The 24,205-nt window shown below is 47.7% G+C and overlaps 1 protein-coding gene across 1 annotated transcript in view; it reads right to left on the reverse strand.

Moving 5' to 3' along the window:
• The window catches only part of RPS6KA2 (ribosomal protein S6 kinase A2), a 455,610-nt gene that overhangs the window by 3,667 nt on the left and 427,738 nt on the right, over positions 1-24,205 (reverse strand). Inside the window, 6 exon segments of the mRNA XM_031667562.1 lie at positions 598-735; positions 6,016-6,133; positions 7,671-7,747; positions 10,951-11,112; positions 13,937-14,095; positions 15,883-15,972. Coding sequence (XP_031523422.1) covers positions 598-735; positions 6,016-6,133; positions 7,671-7,747; positions 10,951-11,112; positions 13,937-14,095; positions 15,883-15,972 — 744 coding nt within the window.

Genomic DNA, 24,205 nt, shown 5'->3' on the forward strand with positions numbered 1-24,205 from the left:
TTCTGACAGTGAGGCCAGGTCTGTTTTGGGGCTTGCTGGGTCCTAGGACACACGCACAGCAAATGCCAGGGCCTGTCAACCTGCACTTTGGCCACTGTTGAGGAGTCTGGACTCATCTGGAGGAACGGGCATATCGTGGAGTGAATCCCAGTTCTCAGCATGGATCTGGAGGGGACTGCTCCTAACTGGGTCATGCCTAGGCCTGCTGGGGTGGGACGGTCTGTACTTCTCAGAAGAGGAGTCCCACCCGGAGGATGGGGTGCCTGAGAGGCAACTGCTGCCTGAATGTAAGTCACTTATGAAGTGGGGACTTTTTTGCACGTGTGGCCTAGAATGGAGGCTTTGAACTTGAGTGGAACAGCCACACCAGCTGCCACCACGTCCGCAGAGGTTGCCACCTAATCAGAGAGGCGCGCCGTGCGTGACCGCGCATGTCTGGTGAAGTACGTGAAGGTGAGTGGGCCGGCGGTGCAGTTTGGGACTGCTATGGGCTCTTTCTCTGCACTCCCTGGTTTCTTCAGAGTAATTGCAAGGTGTCAGGTTCTTTTCTGGGTTTCCCATTCCCACCACTGTGTCCACACTGTTGCCTGCTGGTACCTTCACCAGGTGCACATCCTGTCGGCTGAGCTGGTTTTGGGACAGGTACTCTCTGTTGACCACCCAGGGGTGTTTGAGCACTTGCATCGCTGTCAGGCGCTGATGAGGGTCCACGTGGAGCATCTTGGACACGACGTCCTGCCAGGGAAGGGCACGAGAGTGCGGGGGATGTTTGGATCATCTGTGCTGGGTCAGAGAGCCTCCCCAGCAGAACTTCTTCTCTCCGTCTACAGCAACACCCAACCACTATGCTATGCGAGTGTGGGTCTTTGCATTTTGGGGTCAAGTGTTCACTTTCAGGTTTAGAAGTATGTCAATGGTTTTTAGCTTTAAGTATCAGCAAACTTAGAAGTTCACTGAAGGTTTATCTTTTATTAAATTTTTCACGTCTAAAAGGAAGTTAAATGTGGAAATGTTAGACGATGCATGTAAATCGATGAAACACTGTTTCTTGTAACAATGATATCTTTCCAAAGGGAGAAGCTGAAATAATAAATATTCCACAGGTAGAAATCAACTCATCATGACGCACATACTTACATTTTTTATCAGGACTACCCACAGATATTTACTACAAATAATCACAAACTGTAACATCTACAATCTGGAGCCATCAGATATGTCCAATGGGTTCATGTGCAATAAAGGTCTTTTTCTATTTCATTGTAAAGTCATAGCAGTAAAAACCTCTAAAACGAGACTCCACGTGTGTACACATACACACACAATACAGTGCACATTCTACTACAGTGAATTACATTTGCGGAGTACTTGGTGACAGTGTGAATTACATTTGCAGACACACCTGATGCTTCTGCTGTAATCACCATAATCATCCTTGAGGTAAATGGGGCAAATATTACTTTTCCTAATTTGCAGATGAAGACATCACTACCCGAGGAAGATCCAAGATGAGAATCCATCCTCTATCCACTAGCCTACTCTCCCTCCTTAGTGTTCCCACCCCATACGAAGAGGTAATAAAACGAATTAGAATGTGGCCGGGCGCGGTGGCTCACGCCTGTAATCCCAGCACTTTCGGAGGCCGAGGTGGGTGGATCACTTGAGGTCAGGAGTTTGAGACCAGCCTGGCCAACATGGTGAAACCCATCTCTACTAAAAATACAAAAATTAGCTGGGTGTGGTGGCAGGCGCCTATAATCCCAGCTACTTGGGAGGCTGAGGCAGGAGAATCACTTGAGTCCAAGAGGCAGAGGTTGGAGTGAGCTGAGATTGCACCATTGCACTCCAGCGTGGGCTACATTGCAAGAGTCCATCTCGGAAAAAAAAAGAAAAAAAGAAAAAATGCATATAAAATGTGAAGTGGAATTACTCATTAGAATTTTTGGTCATGAAACAACTAAGAAATACTATGCACAATAACAATATCCTTTTTATACAGAAAAATCTAACGCCTTTTGATATTTGATAACATTAACCTTGGCAATTTCTTGAAACAAATATCTCCTAGAAGTATGAGTGTTGTCATTTTCAGGTGTAAAAAACAAAAGCAAAGAGTGCTTTATTAACGCTTTCATTATCTTATAGTCAAGACACTGAGAGAAGCAGTATTTTTACTCTATACCTGTAGGATGTGGAGAAAGACATACTAATCTGTAGCATTGCTGGTGTTTGGAGGACTGGAGGTTCTGTTGTGTGCTAAGTAAGAGAAAGGAAGAGGCACGGGGGAAAAACGGGTGGGATGTGCTGATGGCAGGGACTGGTGGTGAGGGACAGGAAGGGCTGGCGAGGTCCTGTGAGGCGGCAGAGACTTCTGCCTGCAGCAGTGATCTTGACAATGTGCCTTTGTCCTTGACTCTGCTCCTTTCCCAACACCTTCTCCCTGCTCCCACACCAGCTTCCAAGATGGCCTTCCAGACAAACCACTAGCACCCACGACCTAGTCTGAGGCTCTATTGGAATCTAGGAATTAGATAAGTTCGGAGATTTATGGTAGGGTGGTTTTAATTCGTTGTTCTGATTTTAAGAGCCATTTAAATGTTAGCAGCATTACTTTCTATATTTATAATTACTCTTTTACATTTATCTTTCTTTCTTTACTACTTTTATTTTTACGACATTTAATGATTATCTTTATTTATCTTTTACTTTATTTATTATTTTTTTACGATTATTTTACGACATTTACGACATTACATTACTTATTCGACATTTCTTTTATTTTACTATTTTTACTTTTATTTTATTTATTACGGATTATCTTTATTTATCTTTTATACTTTATGACATTTTTACTATTTGATGATATTTTTCGATGATTATGACATGACGTGATGATGATGCGCATTTTCGGATGATGACGTGATGACGCCGGAGATGATTTTTGATGCGATGATGATGATGAGGATTACGATCTTTACGATATTTAGGATGATCTTTCCGAGATTTCGATGATGATGATGATGGATGATTACGACTTTACGATGATGACATTTTCTGGATGTCTTTACGATCGCCGATTACTTCCGGATGACATTTTACGATTATTTACGACGATTTTCGACGAGGATCTTTACGATCGCCGATATTTCGCATTTTACTTTATTTTATTTATTTTATCGACATTTTCGGGACGATATATGACATGACGCTGACATTTCGGATGATGATTTTTTTTTATTTTGATGATGATGATGATGATCTTTATTGACATTTTGACGATGATGATGATGATGATATTTTCGGATGATTATTTATTACGACGTTGACATTTTGATGATGATGATGGATGCGATGATGATGGATGATGATCTTTTATTTATTATTTACGACATTTCGATGATATCTTATTTGTCGCCGACATTTCGATGATGCATTTTATTTTGATGCGATGACATTTTCGGATGATATCTTATTGACGCGCCGATATTTTGATGATGATGATGATGCGATGATGATGATGATTACGAGATTACGATGATGCGATGACATTTTTCGGGATGATATCTTTTACGACGCTTTATTTTATTTCTGATGATGATGATGATGATGATGAGATTACGATCTTTTATTTATTTTACGACATTTTTCGGGATGATATCTTTATTTTTCTTTATTTCGATTTTGATGATGACGCGATGATGATGATGATGAGATTACGATCTTTATTTATGACGCGGATGATTTTTCGACTGACGTGATTTATCTGTTTTGTTGTTACGCTGATGATTTTTGATGGATGATGATGACATTGGATGACGTGATGACGTTTCGAGATTTTGATGATGCGGATGATGCGCGATGATGATTTCGATGATTATTTATGATGACATTTTCGATGATCTTTATTGCCGACATTTTGACGATGACGTGATGATGATGATATTTTGGATGTCTTTGATGATCTTTCGACATTTCGGGATGATTTTATTGACATTTCCGACGATTTGAGAAAGATGATGACGCCGATGATGATTTTGCCATTTTGATGACGGATGACGCCGATTTTATTTATTTATGATGATTTTCGACATTTTGCGATCTGATTTTCGATTTTATTTTATTTTGATGCGCATTTATTATTTATGATTTTACGATGCTGATTATTTGAGGATCGCCGATTTTCGATTTATTATGGATGACGACGACGATTTCGACATTTTTACTTTATGGACTTCGATTACCTTTTGATCTTTCTTCGGATGATTTTTTCGACGATGAGTTTCGACATTTTTCGGACATGGATGATGCCGGAGGATGATGATTACTTCGATTTATCGGCGGAGATGATTTTTAATATTATCTCTGATTTTCGACGATATTTCGAGACGATGATGACATTTTTTTATCTTTCTGACGATTTCGACGACATTTTCGAGATTACGATGATGAGACGATCTCGACATTGATTGTTACCGCATTGATTACGACGACATTATGGCATTTTGTGACGATGCGGAGGACGATTTCTCTGACGATATCGACGATTATTCTTCGACGATTTCTTCCACCATCACCTCCATGATCACTCCTGCCACCATCTCCACCATCACTTCCACCATCCCCTCCACCATGCCTTCACCACCACCTCCATCATCACTGTCGCCACCACTGCCACCACTTCTGCCATCCCTACACCATCACCTCCATCATCATTCCCGCCATTACCTCCACCATCATCTCCACAATCGTCACCTCCACCTTGACTGCATGAAGTTGCACTGAGATGACAACAGCAGAATTGGAATCAGAGCCCCTGATTCCTTCTCTTCCAGCCCTTTTACATGAACACTGGAAACAGCTGTTGGTGCTGCTTACCAGTGGCTGGATTATGATTTACTATTGGATTAGATAGGAATTTGATGATGCCAAGTAAAAAACTGCCTGATGGTCAAAGGAAATAAGGCAGGTTATAAACTGTGTGGACTGCAGACAAGGCCAAACTCCAAGTATTTTACAAGAATAGAAGTACATCTCTGAACCACAGCTCTACTTGGTTGGTTTATGAACATGCAGGGCAATCATTCTGCAATATTGCTAAAAGTGTGGTGGTTAAATTTATGTGTCAACGTGGCTGGGTTATGTTACCCAGTCTAGATGTTGCTGTGAAGGTTTTTTTCAGATGTGGTTAACACTTAAGTCAGTCGACTTTGAGTAAAGCAGTTACCCTCCACAATGTGGGTCAGCCTCATCCAGTCAGTGGAAGGCCTCCTTAGGAAAAAGACTGTGCTCCCCTGAGGAGGAGGGAGTTCTGTGGCAGACGGCCTGTGCTGGGCAACTGCCCCATCCGTTCCTCCCTGGGGCTCCAGCCTGCCGACTGCCCTGCAGTCACAGACTTCCCCGTCCCCACAGTCACGTGAGCCAATTTCTTACAAATAAATCTCTCTCTCTCTCCACACACCACACACACACACGCGTTCTTTTTCTTTGGAGAACCCTGTATAACATACCAAGACACTAGAAAATGTGAACATGCTAAAAATGTTTTTGGAAATAATGTTTTTAGATGAAAGGCTTAAAAGATGCCGAGGATCAGGCCAGGCGTGGTGGCTCACACCTGTAATCCCAGCACTTTGGGAGGCCGAGGTGGGTGGATCACTTGAGGTCAGGAGTTCGAGACCAGCCTGGCCAACATGGTGAAACCCAGTCTCTACTAAAAATACAAAAAAGTTAGCCGGGTGTGGTTGCACACAGCTGTTGTCCCAGCTACTTGGGAGGTTGAGACAGGAGAATTACTTGAACCCAGGAGGCGGAAGCTGCAGTGAGCCGAGATTGTGCCACTGCACTCCAGCCTAGGTGAGACAGAGTGAGACTCCATTTCAAGAAAAAAAAAAAAAAAGATGCTGAGAATAAAATACCTACACTACTTATATAGAACCTATCCACTGGCTTCCTCAGAAATAATATGGCTGTTTCAGAATCTGAATATTTAAAAGCGACGCTGGGACATGTACTCACTTTGGCTGCGTCAGATATGGAGTCCCAGTTTCCCCCAGAAAGGGCATACTTCCCGCTGCCGATCCGCGCCAAAATCTCCTCAGGGGTATCGTCTGGCCCATTTGCAAAAGGGGTAAATCTGTATAATTAGACAATTTGTGGTAATGAGCTTCCATTTTACAACCTAAAATAAAGTTTTCAAGTTGCTATCACCCTTCGGCTGTTAAAAAGAACAGCGCTTTGCTTCCCCCTCCTCTGCTCTGCAGCCAGGATTCATGGGAAAGCGGAACTCGGAACTTACCTCTTAACACTATGCCCATTTTCCTTCCTTAGCCATTGGGTGGCTAGAGGTTGATGGGCAAGTGGGAGAGCCCTGTGAGACCTGTGCTGTATCCCCTCTGGACCCAGGTAAACTGGGACGGGGTGGCCTAGTGAGCTGCCTGGTGCCATGGTTTCCATGGTGACGGTGTAGCATCATGCAAGAGAGCCTGAGACGTGGAGTCTGAAAGACCCACGGTGGATGTGTTACCAACTCTGTGTTCTTTGACAAGTTAACTTTTTGAGTCTCCATTGCAAATGCAGAGCGTATGCATGAATACACATACATGCTTGGTGCAACCCTGACCGTATTCCAACGTGTGGGAGGTATTCCTGGTGTCCCACCTTCACACACACCCACACACTCCTAGAAAAGGAAGGATACGTGTGCTGCCAGCGCTTCCTCTAGTGGGAAAGTTTGTGATCTAGTTTTCCATATAGGCAAAGTGAGTATTAGAAGCATCACAAAATAACCTGACTGTGGCATTGGTAAGAAACTGAGGTTTCTTCCTTTGCTACTGCAGTCCTCGGGGTGCGGCTTCAGGCACCTGATTTACTCTTCTTCTGCTGTGGACACTACCTATTGATGAAATACGTGAAAAGCAGGCCGAGCTCATTCATTCTCATGGGGGCATTCAGGCCATTTTGCTAGAGCAAACAGGATTGGATGGTCTAGGGTTCTTTTCTTTTCTTTTTGCCTCCAAGTATTTAATAAACGTAATAGGAACCAGCGGATCTTGTAGGATCCTAGACCTTCCTGCCTAGAAGCAGCCACGGTGTGTCCTCTTCTCACTCAGGGGAGAGGGAAGGGAGGCCGGCACAGGTTCAAGTGTTTAGCCCAGAGTCATGGCTAATGGCGAGTGGGGCTCAGAGGGAAGTTAGCTGTCTGGATGGCAGGCCCAGGCCACTTTTTGTAACACCACGTGTCTCACCACAATGAACCGGCCCATGCATGACTCACAACCACGAAAGCCAGGTACAGACACTGTTTGACCCTGAAGCTGCTATGGATGCTTCTGGTTTAAGAGGATGTCTGGAAGGCACATCTGTTGCTACCATTTAAGACAGTGGCAGGGTCAGCAGAGAGAATGGGGACTATGCTGGCAACATGTTGGATGTTTTGTTCATGAGCTGAGTTTAGAGAAAATGTGTGGCTACATTTCTTGCTCTTGTCCAGTTGTCCTGAGGGGCTAAGGAAGTCTGCGAGTGTTCACTCAAGGTCTGGGAGTGTTTGCATACGCATTGGGTTTGCCCACATGTGCACACTAGGACGGGCTGGCCCTGGTCCCCTAACAGACCAGTCACTGAGGCTGCTGCCCCGTGTCTCCTCCTGACACCTGTTTGAGGCGACTGCTTACCCTGCCAGCATGGTGTACAACAGGATTCCCAAACTCCAGATGTCACACGCCGCATCGTAGCCTTGACGCTTCAGGACCTAGGAGGGAACGACAGGACACCGGCATGCCCTTCACGAAGGACATTCAGGTTGACAGCACATTTCTCCAGCGGCATCCTATGCCAGCAAGCTGGGGACTAGGAGGAGGACAGTGCTGTGTCTTCGGTGTGACCACTGTTTCTTAATGCAAAGCCAACCCTAAGGTACTGCAGTGGGACTCCTCCCAGGACAGCCACATGGTGAACCAGTGCTCTTGCCAGACACATGACAGACAGGCTAAAAAGGAGGGCCTTAATTTTTAAGGCAGAAGGATTTTTCTGTTATGGCGAAATACGTATAACATAAAATTGACCATCAAAGCCCTTTCTAGGTGCAGTTTAGTAGCATTAAGCTTATTCACATCATGGTGCCAACACCACCACCATCCACCCATAGGGCATTTTCACCTTCCCAAACTGAAACTGTCCCCATTAAACAACAATTCCCTGTCCCCCAGCTCCTAACACCTACCCTTCTACTTTCCATCTGTATGACTCTGACTCCTCTAGGGACCTCATATGAGTAGAATCATGCGATGTTTGTCTTTCTGTGACTGGCTAATATCACTTAGTAACACCCGCGTGGTTTCTACCTTTCAGCTGTTGTGAATAGTGCTGCTGTGAACATGGGCGGACACATGTCTGTCTGAGTTCCTGCCTTCAAGTCTTTTGGGTGTATACCCAGAAGTTCCATTCTGGGCTAAATGATAATGTTTAATTTTTCTGAAGAACTGTTAAAGCAGCAAAACTTGTATGCATGCTAGGATTACATACTTCAGTAGAGGGCAATCCTCTGAGATAGTTACAGTTGAGTTACAACAAAGGAAGCCGCATCAGTGCTCATGGATTACTGCAGATGATTGGATTTAGCATTAAATATTGAGTCAGGAGAGCTCGGCTCAATTTCCATAGAGATGAGAGCGAGGAGCCTGTCCTTTCCTCTCTGTATTGCTGCCACCGTGTGCGAGCCTGCACCATGGAGGGGACCAGCCAGCACGTGCTGAATGAATGTGGTGCTCATGGTGCAAGCCTCACTTCCTAATCCATCAGCTGGCCGGCCTTCAGCAGTCACTTACACACACGGAGCTTGTGCTTTCTGAATCTGCGAAACATGGTTAATAGATTATACCCTGCCTACTTCGTATGGTGGATGAGAGTAAAAGTAAAAAAAAAAAGTTGGTAAAAGTGCTTTGTAAATGGCAAAGGAGTATCACAACCTAGGGCATTCTGTAATCAATAAAATCAATATTGTGGGAGACCAGAATATGCTACCCCAAAATATGCTGCATAGGCGTGAGGGGCGCTGAGCTGAAGATACCTAAGCAGCAGCAGATGCAGGAGTGCTCTGTGTCTTCCATTTGTCTAAAATCAGGACATGGATTAAGACAAAAGGTACCAACCCCCCACCAGAGAGGACAAAGGCTTTCCCTAGGGACAGCTTTGGACCCATGTGGTCCCATATGGAACCAGCCTCCATCGGCCAGCCCTGTACCTCCCCAAGCTGCAGTCCCTGGAGACCCAAAGCCCTCTTCCTTTGTCTTGCCAGGTCTCTAAAAATTCTCTGTTCTTTGTTGAAGATGTCATGTAGGCTGGACTCAAAGCCACCTCTGTCAGAACGACTCATTCCCTGGGCATCTCCCATGCAAACATCAGAAGATGTGTTAGTAAACTTCTTTTTCTCTTGTTAATCTGTCTTTTGTCACAGGGGTCTGGTCCAGCTAAGAACTTATGAGGGATGAGGAAAATGTGATTTTCCTCCCCTGTAATATTATCAATATTAATGTTGATTAAGTAAGGCAAGAACAGAGACTTATAACCTGGTTACTTTTTTTTTTTTAAATTTTTATTTTTTGAGACGGAGTCCTGCTCTTTCAACCAGGCTGGAGTGCAGTGGCGTGATCCTGACTCACTGCAACCTCCGCCTCCTGGGTTCAAGCGATTCTCCGGCCTCAGCCTCCCAAGTAGCTGGGACTATGGGCACACACCACCACACCTGGCTAATTTTTGTATTTTTAGTAGAGACAGGGTTTCACCATGTTGGCTAGGCTGGTCTCCAACTCCTGACCTCAGGTGATCCACCTGCCTCAGCCTCCCAAAGTGTTGGGATTATAGGCATGAGCCACCACACCCAGCCAAACCTGGTTATTTTTAAAGGGGCCACAGGTTGCTCACGTGTCTGGATAACCCCTGCATAACCTAAAACAGCCTCTCAGCCCAGCCCCTGGCTGCACGTCCATTCATGTCTCAGCATGCAGAAGCATCTTTACCATGCACCAATGGCCCTGGGTGACCTCTCAAATAGCTCCAAGACCCCACGAGATGCCAGGCGCCTCAGGCCTGGCTGCTCGCTTGACTCCCCTCCCACCGGAGCAGCTCTGGTCCGGTTCCATCAAGAACCCACGGGATCCACACAGACTCTGAAGTCTGCCTTCCTTCCCAGTTCCCTCCTCCCCCATCCCACCAGCAGCATCAGCCACCGCCCTTCCCTTCCTCTTTTTACCACCGGCTCAGATTCCGTGGCTTTTCTCAAAGGCAAGAAATTGGGCTTAGCTTTATAAATACATCCTTGACTTCAGAACCTAATGGAACTTGTTCCTGGGAAATGTGAAAAGAGAGAGAAGTTCACCGGGTGCCTTGACAGCTGCTGAGTGGGGCTGGGAGCAGACACAGACCCTGACCAACGTGAGCGTTCCGTGGTAAATCACCCTGGAGCCCTGCGGTTCTCAGTCTGACAGCTGCTGACTTGCTGCTGCCGGGGAACCAATCTGCAGTGAGAACTGGGGTGCAGAGGAAATCCGTAAACTTAGTTGCTCCCTGCGCTGTGACGGATCCATCTCCCATCCCAGGTGAATCGCAGCTCTGTCCTGGTTGTATAAGGAGACTACAGTATCATCTCTCTAACTTGGAATAAATATGGAGATTTCATCCAAATTGTCTACAGAAGACAATTTTACATAAAAATGTTACTGTTGAAAAGTTTTTTCAAGTGGGAAAATGAGAATAAGAACAACTGTGTTTAAGCAAGATTGGCCTCTGGCCCAGGAGACTGAAGGTTCTCATTTCTGTTTCCCAACACCACTGCTGACGCGGCTCAAGCCGCCTCTGCTGTCCCCGCTGTCCCCGCTGTCCAGTGGCTCTGCAGTGGGAGGGGCAGAGCGTCTCTGCGGACGGAGGGGCCTGGGTCTGCAGGCTGGGAATGCTCACCTCCGGGGCCACGAAGTTGGCCGTGTAGCAGGGCGTCATGAGCAGCCCGTTCCCCGCGCGCAGCTGCTTGGCAAAGCCGAAGTCACAGACTCGGATGGATTCCGGGCTCCCCGACTCATCCCTGTACAGGATGTTACTCGGCTTCAGGTCTCGATGAACAACCTGCAAGACAGAAGGCACGGTGCCTACTTGGGGGCCGAGAACTGAGCAGGAGAGGGAGGGCAGGTGCATTAGGAGGGGAGGGTGCCTTTGGGAATTGTCTTCCCAGCAGGTCCTGCAAGGAGGCAGCAGGCCAGCAGTGTCAACAGCTGCTGTCTTCTCCAGAGGGCCCCCCACCTTCTCCTCTTCTGTGATGGTCACTCACATCTGAGCCCCTTGTGTCACCTGCTTTTACAGTGAATGAATATTTGAGTAAATAAGTGAGCACCTCTCCAAGATGAGGCTGCAGCTTACTGGAGCTGCCACATAAAAGGAAATGTGGTGAGCTCTGGTGATGGGAATGAAAAGCATTTTAAAGATGATATTCATTCAGTAATTATTCCCTGTGTGCCCACCCCCATGCACTGTCAGGTGTTGGAGCAGCGCCAGTGAGCGGCACAGATCAGGCACCTGCTGTCCTGGGCGCACTACCTCATGGGGGAGATGGACCGGGGCCATGTGATCATGCAGTCACTCTGCAATCATGCTCTGAGGCCTCCCAGGGAGGACTGCGCTGGCTGCAATGATGGTGGGGCCAGCGCACCTCAAAGCAAAGCGGCTATTTAGGGCAGAAAGCAATGTGTTCTGAGGGGACAGAGGGCCATTGTGAGGACATGTGGCGTGTCTTTGTACAGCTTGGATCCTGAACGCCTCAATTGTCCTAATAAAATCCAGTGGGAGGATGTAGAAGGGAATTAAAGGGACACACTCCAGCAGTCAGGCCTGGTTTGCAGAGGTCCTGACGGCAAGGAAATGAAAGATTGTGGTTTCACTTCCATTGCCTCCGCTCATTAAATATGAGCAGATCTGCAGAAAACATCATCCGAAGGGCTTCCCCTGAGTTTGACTGTACTGGGAAAACCTGGAAGAGCTTAATGCTCAAGACCACCAGGTGACCACACAGAAAAGACCCAGTGTGTGGTCCTGGAAGAATATTCCCCTGTGTGGAGATGACTGCATTCTGAAGGCTCAGGACTACGCACACAGCTGGCTAAGACCGTATTTCCTGCTTCAAGAGAAACACTGGGAAGAGACGGCACACAAGGGAAACGTGTGACACGGTACAGCTGCCTCCCTATGAGGCCAGGGCTGGGACGGAGAGCACTGCCTGGAACCAGAGGGTCGGGGTCCAACCACACTGGCCACCTACTCATGTGTGACCTTGGGCAAGATACTCAAACTCCTGTGCCCCTCGCCTGCACAGTGGGTGTGATCTAGGGTTAGGGAGTCAGTGAATGAAGAGCTTGAAGTGCAGCCTGGATCACGGTGAGGCCCACGTGAACCTCAGGCATCACCGCCATCCCTGCCTCAGTGTCCCTGCGCACTGGTTAATGAATTCAACGTTACCCATTGCAAGTAACGAAAATTGTCAATTTCTTTTGATTAAGGCCAAAGTTTTTTGGCTAAAATTGGTACAAATGATTTTAGACTCTCAAAGGGTAGCAGAGTCAGCCACCCCAAAATATGCTGCTTTGCCATAAGGATTATTTTGAGCTGAAAACAACGGAAAAGATGCAGATATAAGCAAAGCCCTCTGCCTTCCCCTTCTTTACCTAAAAGCAGGATATAAATGGGTAAAGGTGTCCCTCCTGCCCTCTCTGCCTGGAAGGACGGAAGGGACACTCTAGACCCTTACAGCCTGGAGAAGCCACCATGTGACTCCATAACAAATGTTCCTAACTAGCCCTCATCTTCTATTAGTTTCCCATAGACCTAGCTTCCCACAGTTTGCTGCCCTAGAAATGCAGTCCTTTCTCTTTGTTTTCTTTAAAAATTATTCTTCTTTTTAAAATTAAAAAAGTTTTAAAATTTGAGACAGAGTTTTGCTCTGTCACCCAGGCTGAAGTGCAGTGGCATGATCTTGGCTCACTGCAACCTCCGCCTCCCAGGTTCAGGCGATTCTCATGCCTCCACCTCCTGAGTAGCTGGGATTACAGGTGTGCGCCATCACGTCTGGCCAATTTTTGTATTTTTAGTAGAGATAGGGTTTTGCCATGTTGGCCAGGCTGGTCCCCAACTCCTGACCTCAGGTGATCTACCTGCCTCAGCCTCCCAAAGTGCTGGGATTACAGGTGTGAGCCACTGCACCCGGCAAATTTATTGTTCTTTTGTTAAAATGCTACATAAGCTCAAGTTCTAACAATTCCTTGGAGTTATTCATGGCTGAGTGCTCCCGTGTGTATGTGAGATGCACATGTTAATAAACTTCTGTTTTTCTCTTGCTAACCTGTCTTTGGCCAGTGTTGTTTATACGGCCTCCACCGAAGAACTAAGATGGGCAGAGGGAAAAAAGAATTTTTCTTTTTTTTGAGATGGAGTCTCGTCCTGTTACCCAGGCTGGGGTGCAATGGTGCTATCTCAGCTCACTGCAACCTCCGCCTCCCGGGTTCAAATGATTCTCCTGCCTCAGCCTCCTGACTAGCTAGGATTACAGGTGTGTGCCATCTTGCCCAGCTCATTTTTTCTGTTGTTGTTATTATTTTTAGTAGAGACGGGGTTTCACCATGTTGGCCAGGCTGGTCTTGAACTCCTGACCTCATGATCCGCCCATCCTGGCCTCTCAAAGTGCTGGGATTACACGCGTGAGCCACCACACCCAGCTGGGAAAAGAGAAATTTTCTTCCCTTGCACGTCGCTGAGCCTCCAGACACAAGAGGGACAATGGTGGCACAGAAGGAATTCCAGGACAATCTGCGTTCTCAGCTCTTGAACCCATAAACCCTTGTGGTTTTGGTTCCCTCCCTGAAGCTCCCTCCTCCCTGACGGCTGCCCCAGGCACGGCTCCTACCCCCTGGGAATGGAGGTAGTCCATGGTCTTGGTGATGGTGCACAGGACGTCACTGGCCTCACGCTCTGAGAAGTATCTCTGCTGGAGGATGCGGTCCAGGAGCTCCCCGCCACGCATCAGCTCCATCACCAGGTACACGAACTTGCCATCGTCATAGACCTGTGGAGTGAAGGGGCGCACATGGGCCTCAGGGACGCGCACGTCACCGCATGTCACCGCGGCTGGTTACTGTGAAAGAGCAACTACTCCAGAGGGGGCAGCAGAGGAAGTCACAGGGGAGAGGCTGGGACCGCAGGGTCCTATGGGAGTGCAAACAAGGCTTCTGCAGGGAAGAAGCGAATGGCCATTCCTGTCATACCAGATGTGCTCTTTTTAGGAAGAATATGGTTTTAATAATCCACTGCTAAGCAGGGACTGAGTAGGGACACACGAGATGGGCGTGTCCTTAGCTGAGATGAATGGCTTCATGACTCTGCCAGGAGATATTTATTATTATTATTATTTTGAGACAAAGTCTCGCTCTGTCACCCAGGCTGAAGTGCAATGGTGCCATCTCAGCTCACTGCAACCTGCAGCTCCTGGGTTCAAGCGATTCCTCCGAACTCAGAATCCCAGGTAGCTGGGATTATAGGTGCACATCACCATGCCTGGCTAATTTTTGTATTTTTAGTAGAGACAGGGTTTTGCCATGTTGGTCAAGCTGGACTCAAACTCCTGACCTCAAGTGATCCACCTGCCTCAGCCTCCCAAAGGGCTGGGATTACAGGTGTAAGCCCGCGGTGCCAGCCTGCCAGAGACCAGTTGAATACTTTAAATGCAAATGTGTAGAAAGCACCTTGCAAAGGCAGGGTCTCAGGGGCAGTGTTTTTCAAACTGTAACGTGCATCCAATCTTGGGGGATCTTGCTAAAATGCATGTTCCGGTCCTGCAGCCTGGGGTGGGGCCTGGCCCTCTGTATTTCTAACCAGCTTCCCATGATGTCTGTGCTGCTACTGAGACAGCACTGAGTGTCAAGCTGGGGCACCGAAGAGAGCTTCAGAGCGAGTCCAGAAGCTGAAGTCACGTATCACAGCCATGCTGTTGCTTCAGAGAAGCAATAGAAAACGATGGTTTCCTTCATACTGGCTTTTATCTCATGAATTCAATTAAAAAATATGCTCTGATTATTCTTTTGATGTTTTGATTTTTTGAAATGGAGTCTCTCTTAGTTGCCCAGGCTGGAGTGCAATGGTGTGATCTCGGTTCAGTGCAACCTTCACCTCCCAGGTTCAAGCAATTCTCCTGCCTCAGCCTCCCGAGTAGCTGGGATTACAGGTGCCCACCACCACACCCAGCTAATTTTGTATTTTTAGTAGAGATGGGGTTTTACCATGTTGACCAGGCTGGTCTTGAACTCCTGACCTCAAATGATCAGCCTGCCTATGCCTCCCAAATTGCTGGGATCACAGGTGTGAGCCACCGCACCCGGCCCGCTCTGGCTATTCTTATGCCAAGCTTGCTTGTTAAGACCCTTTGCATGCACCAATCACTATGCATGAGGGAAACTGAGGTAGGCCCAATACCCTGTGGCTCTAGGTTCACAATGCTGGAATCAGTTTGGAGTTGGAGCGTGAGGAGGAAAATTGTCTCCTCTCTCTGCTCCTGGATCCCAAACCCTGCAGCCCATGGGCCTCTATGAGAGACTCCACCTGTGGACTGTCATTCACATGAGCTCTCTCTTCCTCTGTTTTACTTGCTCCCTCCATGACTGGGGCGGTGGCTACCAAAAAGACTTGAGTACACCGTCCAGCAAGTCAGCTGCAAGTGACTGAGATATGTGGGTGGTGGAAAACAGCTCAGACAGGCATGAGATGTGAGAAAGCTTGCTCAGAGTGAATGGGAGCTTTTTTTGTGTCAGTTGAAGAAACAGAAGGAAGTGGAGATGCTGCTGCACGAGGACCACTCACATCTTTGAGGGTGATGATGTTCGGGTGCTGGCCGTACCGCAGCAGGATCTCGATCTCTTCCGAGGGGTCTCTCTTGCTCTTATCGATGATCTGGAACAAACACAGCACATGGCAGTGAGAGGTCTGATTTAGGCTTCCGGGTGGTATCTGCTGGTGGACCCTTGAGTTTGGATAAGGTCTGGCCCCAGGTGGCCCAACCACTACAATCTCACACCCGACCAAGAGACAGCCTGAGATTGCCTGGAAATTCATGGCGTGTCCTTTCTTTCACAACTAGTATAAGATTTACATTTAAAAAGAGGAGTACAGGCTGGGCAAGGTGGCTCATGCCTGTAATCCGAGCACTTTGGGAGGCCGAGGTGGGCGGGTGGCTTGAGGTCCAAAGTTTAAGACCAGCCTGTTTGGCTAACACGACAAAACCTGGTCTCTACTAAAAATACAAATATTAGCCGGACATGGTGGTGTATGCCTGTAATCCCAGCTACTCAGGAGGCTGAGGCACGAGAATCGCTTGAACCTGGAGGCAGAGGTTGCAGGGAGCTGAGACAATGCCACCGCACTCCAGCCTGGGTGACAGAGCGAGACTGTCTCAAAAAAAAAAAAAAAAAAGAGTACAAGACTTCAAACATGAATGTTAAGAGGTTATAAGGTTGGGTGGAGAAGCATGTGTAGGGAGCTCATGCAACTGCAACCAAGTAACAATGTGTCCCACCCTCCGCAGTGGGTACCATCCTCAGCAAGCCTCCAGCCACTGTGCACCTCCTGCCTTGTTCTGGGAATTACAAACCAGCCACAAAATGAGCTGAGGCACACGGCTCTCACCAAGAGATGCTGGGGATGGTGCACAGGTCAGACCCGCCCTGCTGTTTAGACATACGCAAGCTCCCTTCCCTTGCCCAGCATCTGTAGCTGATGTCTTAGGATAACAGATAAAGTTGTTTCAACCCCATGGAGACATATGGTTTCTGAGGACAAGGTGTCGTGATTAAGCCTACCTTGGAAACAGGAAGTCACTGTTGGCCCCTGGTGGCTAATCCCTCTGGAGGTGCCTAAGTCCCACTCTTGCTGCCCTGCTGTGGGAACAGGACCAGTGGGAGGAGGGCACCCCATTCACGGGAAATAAGCAACATGTATGTTGCAAACAACACTCAGAATAGAAGAGAAGCAATTGGAAACACCTTCCAAACCATGATTTGTAATATTCTCACATTAGTTCAACCTAATTTTAAAATAGTCTCTATTTGGAGAATGTGCAGTCATTTTACTACTAGAATATGAGGGCGATTTGCTTTTAACTTCTACCATGTCAAAGTCTGTAGGCAGAGAGCTTTGCATAAAACTCTATTTCTTTAGTTTTGTTTTTTTTTGTTTGTTTTGTTTTTTGTTTTTTAGAGACAGGGTCTCACTCTGTTGCCTAGGTTGGAGTACAGTGGTGCAAGCATAGCTCAGTGCAACATCAAACCCCTGGACTCAAGCGATCCTCCTGCCTCAGCCTCCAGAGTAACTAGGACTACAGAGGTGAGTGCCACCACACTCAGCTAATTTTTAAATTCTTCGTAGAGATGGGGCCTTGCTGTGTTGCCCAGGCTGGTCTCAAACTCCTGGCTTCAAGTGATCCTCCTGCCTCAGCCTCCCTAAGTGCTGAGATTACAGGCATGAGCCACTACACCTGGCTATTTCTTTACTCTAGAGAACTAAACGCTTGGGTAGCATTTGACTCACTGCTCGTAATCTGTCCCCTAGTCACCCTTCCTCCACTCCCTGTCACCATTATAAAAAATCACCATACTGCCAGTTCTCACCCCACTATAGTTTTAAAGGATGCTCTGCCATGACCACCACTCAGCTCTGACTGCATCAGTGGCCCTTGATGTGTGAGTCCTAACAGCTTGTATTGTTAAACAGGCAGAAGAGTTACAGTCCCTTTCCGGACACAAAATTTCTCTCCTTCTGCTGCATTTAATTCTACCGAAGTTTTAGCTAGTACACTAGGACTGTTTCTATTACCAACATAAATGCATCATTCTCAAGTAGAGACTTTTAAAACAATCATTCAAGGAGGGGTGGGGGACATTCCCTCATGTGCCGCAGCCTAACCAGGTCCTGGGAGGCTGGTCCTGCACTCCCTATAGGGGAAGCCGGCTGTCAGGTACCCGAACTCCTCTGCTCCTGGCTGCCTATGGGCATCCCATCTCTCTGGGCCGGGATCCTGTCTTTGCAATTGGAGACGGTTAAAACACATGTATAAATTTATAAAAAAAATTCAGTAGAAGATTTTTTTCCCGCAAATATGATTTCACAATAAAGCATGAATCTGTTTTATCGCCCTCACAATGGAACAGGACGCGGAGCAAACAAGAAAGTGGAAGCTTTTCCTCCACCGCCAGGGACCATCTTCAAGACACATGGAGTGAAGAAGGCCGACGCGGAGCAGGTGCATCCTACACCACCCCTTGTTTTAAAAACGGAGAGAAGAATGCAAATAGACACATCCATTTCCTTGTGGGTGCATAAAATAACCCTGGAAGGAAGGAGGAAACATTTAATTGCCTTGCCTTCCTGTGAGGAGGGGAACGGGGTGCCTGGGGGGCCATGGGTTGGGGGAGACCTTGCCGTATCTGCATGAATTTTTAAAATTTTGAACCACAAGAATATATTGTCTATTCAAATAATTAAATAAAAAATTCCAAAATGTATTTTGTAAGCTGAAATTGAGGACAATGTGACTATTTTAAAGAATGTGGGACTACAGATGGCCGCCCTATCAACCCTAGTATCTATTTTATTTCTATGTGTTCTTTTGTTGTGAGTCTTCAGAAAAATTCTGACTTACAGTGGTAAGTATTTGTAAACAGTTTTCAAAGACAGATTACCTTGAACTCTTGCTTATTTTAAAAATTATTTTAAATTGTAATAAAAGCTAGCATGTATGTGCACATGTGAGGCGCACTGGATTTCAACCCATCGGAGCCACTGTCCTGGTCATTTACTGGAATCTGATATACATTTGAGCATGCATGTTGACTGTTATTACATTTTAAACATATTAGTTACGCCTTTCAAAATCATTTAATTGCTTGGCGGAACCCCCAAAGCACCTCTGTCAACAACCAAACACCACACACCAGTTGTTCTCTGAGGTGGCATTTGGGAAATCAAGGAAAACAAAAGCAGCTCCCAGGCCCAGGTCCTGTGGGGGCAGGAGCTCATCTGGAGGAGACTCCAAGGGGCCCATGAGTGTTCCTGTTTCTCTCTGCAGGGCAGAGCCAGCGGTCTTTCAGCAAACACCTGGTTTGCTCCCGAGGGGAAGTCAGGTTTGCTGTCTGAGACGAAAACGCTGCCCTGCGTGTGGGTGGCTCGGCCCATGGCCATGTCACTTGCTGGTACCTGAACGTGGGTGTCTGCAGGCTTAGCTCCCGTGGAGGGCTGGAAGGGTGGAGGAAGGCATTGCTCCTGGGGAAGCCATGTGCCACACGGTTGGCGGACCAGCCGCTGAGCCAGTCTGACCCCAGCTGACACCTGGCCTCCCTGTCCACTCCGTGCGGAGTTGCAGGAGCTCCCTGGGCCTCTCCACACCTAGCTTTCTTCATCTGTAAAAACTAGAAAACCCCAGGCACTCCTCTGCTTCACTGTTAAGATTCAACAAATTCATACTCTCCCTGGTACATAGAAAACACTTGGTCCAAGCGAGTTATTCCTATTACAGAGATAAAACAGAATTACCCTGATGCCCCCAGGCAAGGGACCAAGCAGCTGTGACCTGCCACATTTACAGCCCTGAAATGCCGCTTTCGGTCCTGTCTCTGAATCCTCACTGCGAGTCAGTGCCACGAAGCAGTGTGATGTTCAAAACTAATGTCAGCAGTGGAGCGTGTTTCGGTCAAAGCCCCAGAGGAAAAAAAAAAAAAAAAAAAATCAGATGTCATACCAACTGGGTCAACCCAGAGGGCTTAATTAAAGGATCGTTTGCAAAATAGTAGAGTGGCTAGAGGGTCAGTGGCCCGGCCAGCAAGGCACAATGTAATGCCTTGGGGGTGGTCCTGGCTCCCAGTGCCAAAGAGCTGCACAGGGACAGTCACAGGACCAGAAGGCGCTGCAGGGGTGGGGAGGGTGAGTCACAGGACCGGAAGGGGCTGCAGGGGTGGGGAGGTGCACCCTGACAGGGGCTGTGGGCAGAAAGGCCTCAGCCCAACACTTCTCTTCTCACCCTTGTCCTGTGGTGTCTGTCTCGCACTAGCAGAACTGCCAGAAGCCAGAGGCATGGAAGCAGTCCCTAACCGTCAGCCTCCTGGCCTCCTGGCCTCCTGGCCTCCCAGCCTCTGTAGCACAGGGCAGCGAGGAGGGTGGGTTTGCATGGGAAATGGCGCTCCCCGTCCTCGAAGGGAAGTCCCACAGACTGGGGTCTCCTGCCTCAGCCTCCCAAGTAGCTGGGATTACAGGAACGTCCTGGAAAGCAGTCATGGCGGGAACAGGTTCTCACACCGCCCTCCTGGGCTCCTGCCTTCCCCTGACCTGGGAGAATTCTTCCAAATCAAGCCTGCGCAGACAAGCCTCTGACATGAAGTGGCAAGGCAGTTCCGACACAGCGTTTCCGTCCCGGATGCTGTCAGGAAGTGCTGGTGCTTTTCCCTGTCACTCTTTTTCCAATTTTTTTTTTTTTTGTTTTTGCTTTTGTTTTTATTTTTGCAGGGAGGTTGAGCTATTTGAGAAAGGTAAGGCTGGAGAGTGCTAACCCAGGAGTGGGCAGTGAGGTGTGGCTATAGTCCATCGCTGCGGGGCAGCCGGGGTTTGGGCGCACTGTTTAGGAGCACCAGGGAGGGGGCCCAACTGCCTACCAGCGCACTTCTTCTCTGTGGGGTCGGTTTCTTGGGATTGACCGTGTTGGGCTTGCTCTTATTAGAGCAACCGCTGGTGGATGGTGTTCCTCATTCTATGAATAATATTGTTTTATAATCTTTATTATGCAACAAAACAAGGAGGCCTTCTCAGCAAGCGTGGTGATGAACAAGGCCTCCCCCCCAGGCTAATGCTCAAATAATACTGACGTGCCACAGAGTAGGAGTGGCGTGGTGGGGTGGGGGACAAGCTCCCTCAGCTTTCTTTTTCTCATCTGGCAACAGCTGGTTAGAAAGGCCTCCTACAACCTATAGAAAAGGACATTCCCCAGGGGCTGGCCACCCACCACAGCCAGTAAACAAGCTTTCCATGGTGTTGTCACTGAGCAGGCGGAATATTTCCACCTTCCTTAGAGATGCTAAGTCAAGGTGTCTCAATACCCACGAAGCAATTCTGGGTTCAACACGATGGCACACCACCATGATCTTCCTTAGCAGCGACACATGCGGCCAGGTGCCAAACACCGCCATTCCTGCTGGCCAAAGGCAGCAACAGGAGACTTCGCTGCTCTTAATAATATCTTTCCCTCTTCCTCTGGTCTTTGCGCTTCTCTACCTTCCCTGTCTTTCTCGTCTCTTTCCATCAGTGGAGACGCCGTCTCCCGGGACACTGAGCAACCTGACCCGATGACTTCGAGGCAGTAACTACGCAGGTGGTGGCGTGAGCTCACAGGCTTGCAGAACGCTCGCGCTAGGCAGGCCATTTCCTTTGACTTGCCGAAAGGATCAGTATCATATTTGAAAAAAGGTAGGAGAGCGTGTAATCATTTGTAAAATTTAACAGACACCTTCTCCTGTAAAATTAATTTAAACTAATGACAGAGAGAAACAACTCCTGTTTTATCCTGGTGGAAAAAAATGAAAATGTCCAAGCTCATCAGTTCTCCTTCTAAAAATCAGCTCTACTCATGCCAGGCATCTGTCTTCATTCCGTTTCTTTTTTGGTTGACAAATTACACACACAGTGTGAAGATGGGCACAGAAACACCACACTCTTTTCAACGGTCTCACGTGAGTACAGAATGGAGCCTCCTCAGGAAGGCTGGCCCATGCTCCAGGCCTGCGTGGTCACACCGCATCACTACAGTTAAGAACTGGGTGACACAGAGCTGCATCACTGTAGTTAAGAGCTGGGTGACACATATTTTTGTACAGTTCTAAGGATCTCACTTTATTTCTTATCAGATTCTGTTGCTAAAGCAAACTAAGGTACTTTTAATAATGTAACAAAAATTTGCTACCGAAAATGGGCAGTAGCTGCGTCTTTACGCATGTGCTTCTTTCTGGGAAAACCCGGCCCCACTGAGCTTGCACGGTCTTCTCTCCTTCTCCTGCATGGGCTTTCAGACAATCGAAGGGAAATTTACAAGTGGAACCGCCAGTGAACAGGCATGTGTATCGGTACCATGTGTTTCAAGAAACAATAGGCCAAGAGAAGGAGCCGAACCAACTGTAAAGCTCATTTCATTTCAGATTCCAGAGTTGCACTCCACTTTTTGGTGTAGTTTCTGGTTCTGTCATTGACCCGATTCCTAAATGGCTAAGCTGTGAGCTCCCTGGAGCAGGTCTATGTTCTCACCTTGCCCTGCATCTGTGGCAGTAAAAGCGTCCAATTAAAAAGTCTCAATGAATGAAAAAAGTAACCAGCTTCCTGAACAAGGGGATTGCTGCAGAATGAAATGCATTCCAAAGGCACGAAGTGCTCTGTTGAACAATTATATTATAAACCTCCATTTTAAAAATTCAAATATGAAGTAAAGCTTCTGACTCATATTTTTCTTTTCTTTATCTTTAATTACTTAATTGATTTTTTGAGATGGAGTCTCGCTCTGTCACCCAGGCTGGAGTGCAGTGGCACAATCTTGGCTCACTGCAACCTCTGCCTCCCAGTTCAGATGATTCTCCTGCCTTAGCCTCCCAAGTAGCTGGATTATAGGCATGCGCCACCATGCCCGGCTAATTTTTACATTTTTAGTAGAGACGGGGCTTCACCAGGTTGGCCAGCTGGTCAATGGGAAAGCAGGTTCCCGTCCAAGCAGTCAGACCCCGAGTGCACACTCTCGACCCCTGTCCAGCAGACCCACTCATCACAAGGCAGGGAGCCCCAGTGTTCCGTGTCAGCCAGAGGCTCTATGCATCTCAGAGTACCCAAACCGTGAAGGAATGAGGCAGCCTTCAGAGCAGATGGGGCTGGGCAGTAAGGCGGGGCTTCAGAATAGCTGGAAAGCTCTAGTCATGGGTCTTGAACTCCTGATCTCGTGTGATCCAACCACCTTGGCCTTTCAATGTGCTGGGATTACAGGCGTGAGCCACCGTGCCTGGCCATATATTTTTCTTTTAATCAACACTTAGCCTTTCATTACCAAATATATATGCTAAATGAAGATGAGGAGCCTCTTCATTGTCTGCTAAAATGGAGTGAGCTCCTGCCATGTGCCCGACTTTCTTGAGGTGCTGAACTACAGCAAAAGCAAAGCTTTTGTTGCCCTGGAGTGGATGTTCTCATGAGGCCATGCACACAGGCAGTAAATAACCCAAGCAGGGGGAACGTGCCGTAGGGAAGATGATGCGGGTGAAGTGGGCTGCTGGCTGCAAAAGACGGAGGTGGGGAACTAAAATTGGGGCATCCTGTGGGCTTCGGGTGCATATTTGTGTTCTCTGGTTGGTCCTGAGTTGGAAGCAGGAACAGAACGTAGGAAGCTGTCAGTCATTCATCAAGTCCTGGCCATGTAGGGCTGACTGTCACAGAAGTTATAGTTCAGCTTCCTGGGCTGTCACTAGAGATAGCAATCTGGCTTCCTGCAAGCCTGACACAGTCACTGGCCTCCCGAGCTGTGTATTGTAGATAAAGGGGCTGGCTGCAGCTGCGGGTCAGACTTCTGTTGGGCACCCGGCCTGGCCACCATCTGCTGTGTATCCACTCTCAGTCCCCAGAGCCCACAGAAGGAACCAGCCTTGCGGACACTGGACTCTAGCCCAGTGAGACCGATTGTGGAATTCTGACCTCCAGAGCTGGAAGACAATAAGCTCAGGTTGTTTTAAGCCACTAGATGGGTAATGTGTTGCGTCAACAATAGGAAACTAGCCCATGTTGAAAGACCGGGCAGAGGTTTGTGGTGGGAGAGTTGAGAACCAAGTTTTGGCTGGTGGGTGGGAGCCTGTGAGACGGGCTTGGGGACATGGCAGTGGGCAGGAGGCGCACGCTACATCTTATTGCTGATGACCGTCTTCCGCCGCATGCCTGCTGGGAGGGGCTGAGCATACGAGAAACAAAACCATGAGCCAATCATATTAAGCCTTTCTCTTTTGGGGGAAAAAAAAAACATGCAGCTCACTGCCAGCACTCATTTAATTTTACATAAACACATTCATTGAGGCCGAAGCAAATATGACTGATTTTCAATGTGAAAATAAAATTTAAAAACTGT

Source organism: Papio anubis, chromosome 6 (genome assembly GCF_008728515.1).
Source record: "Papio anubis isolate 15944 chromosome 6, Panubis1.0, whole genome shotgun sequence".
Classification (NCBI taxonomy): Eukaryota; Metazoa; Chordata; class Mammalia; order Primates; family Cercopithecidae; genus Papio; species Papio anubis.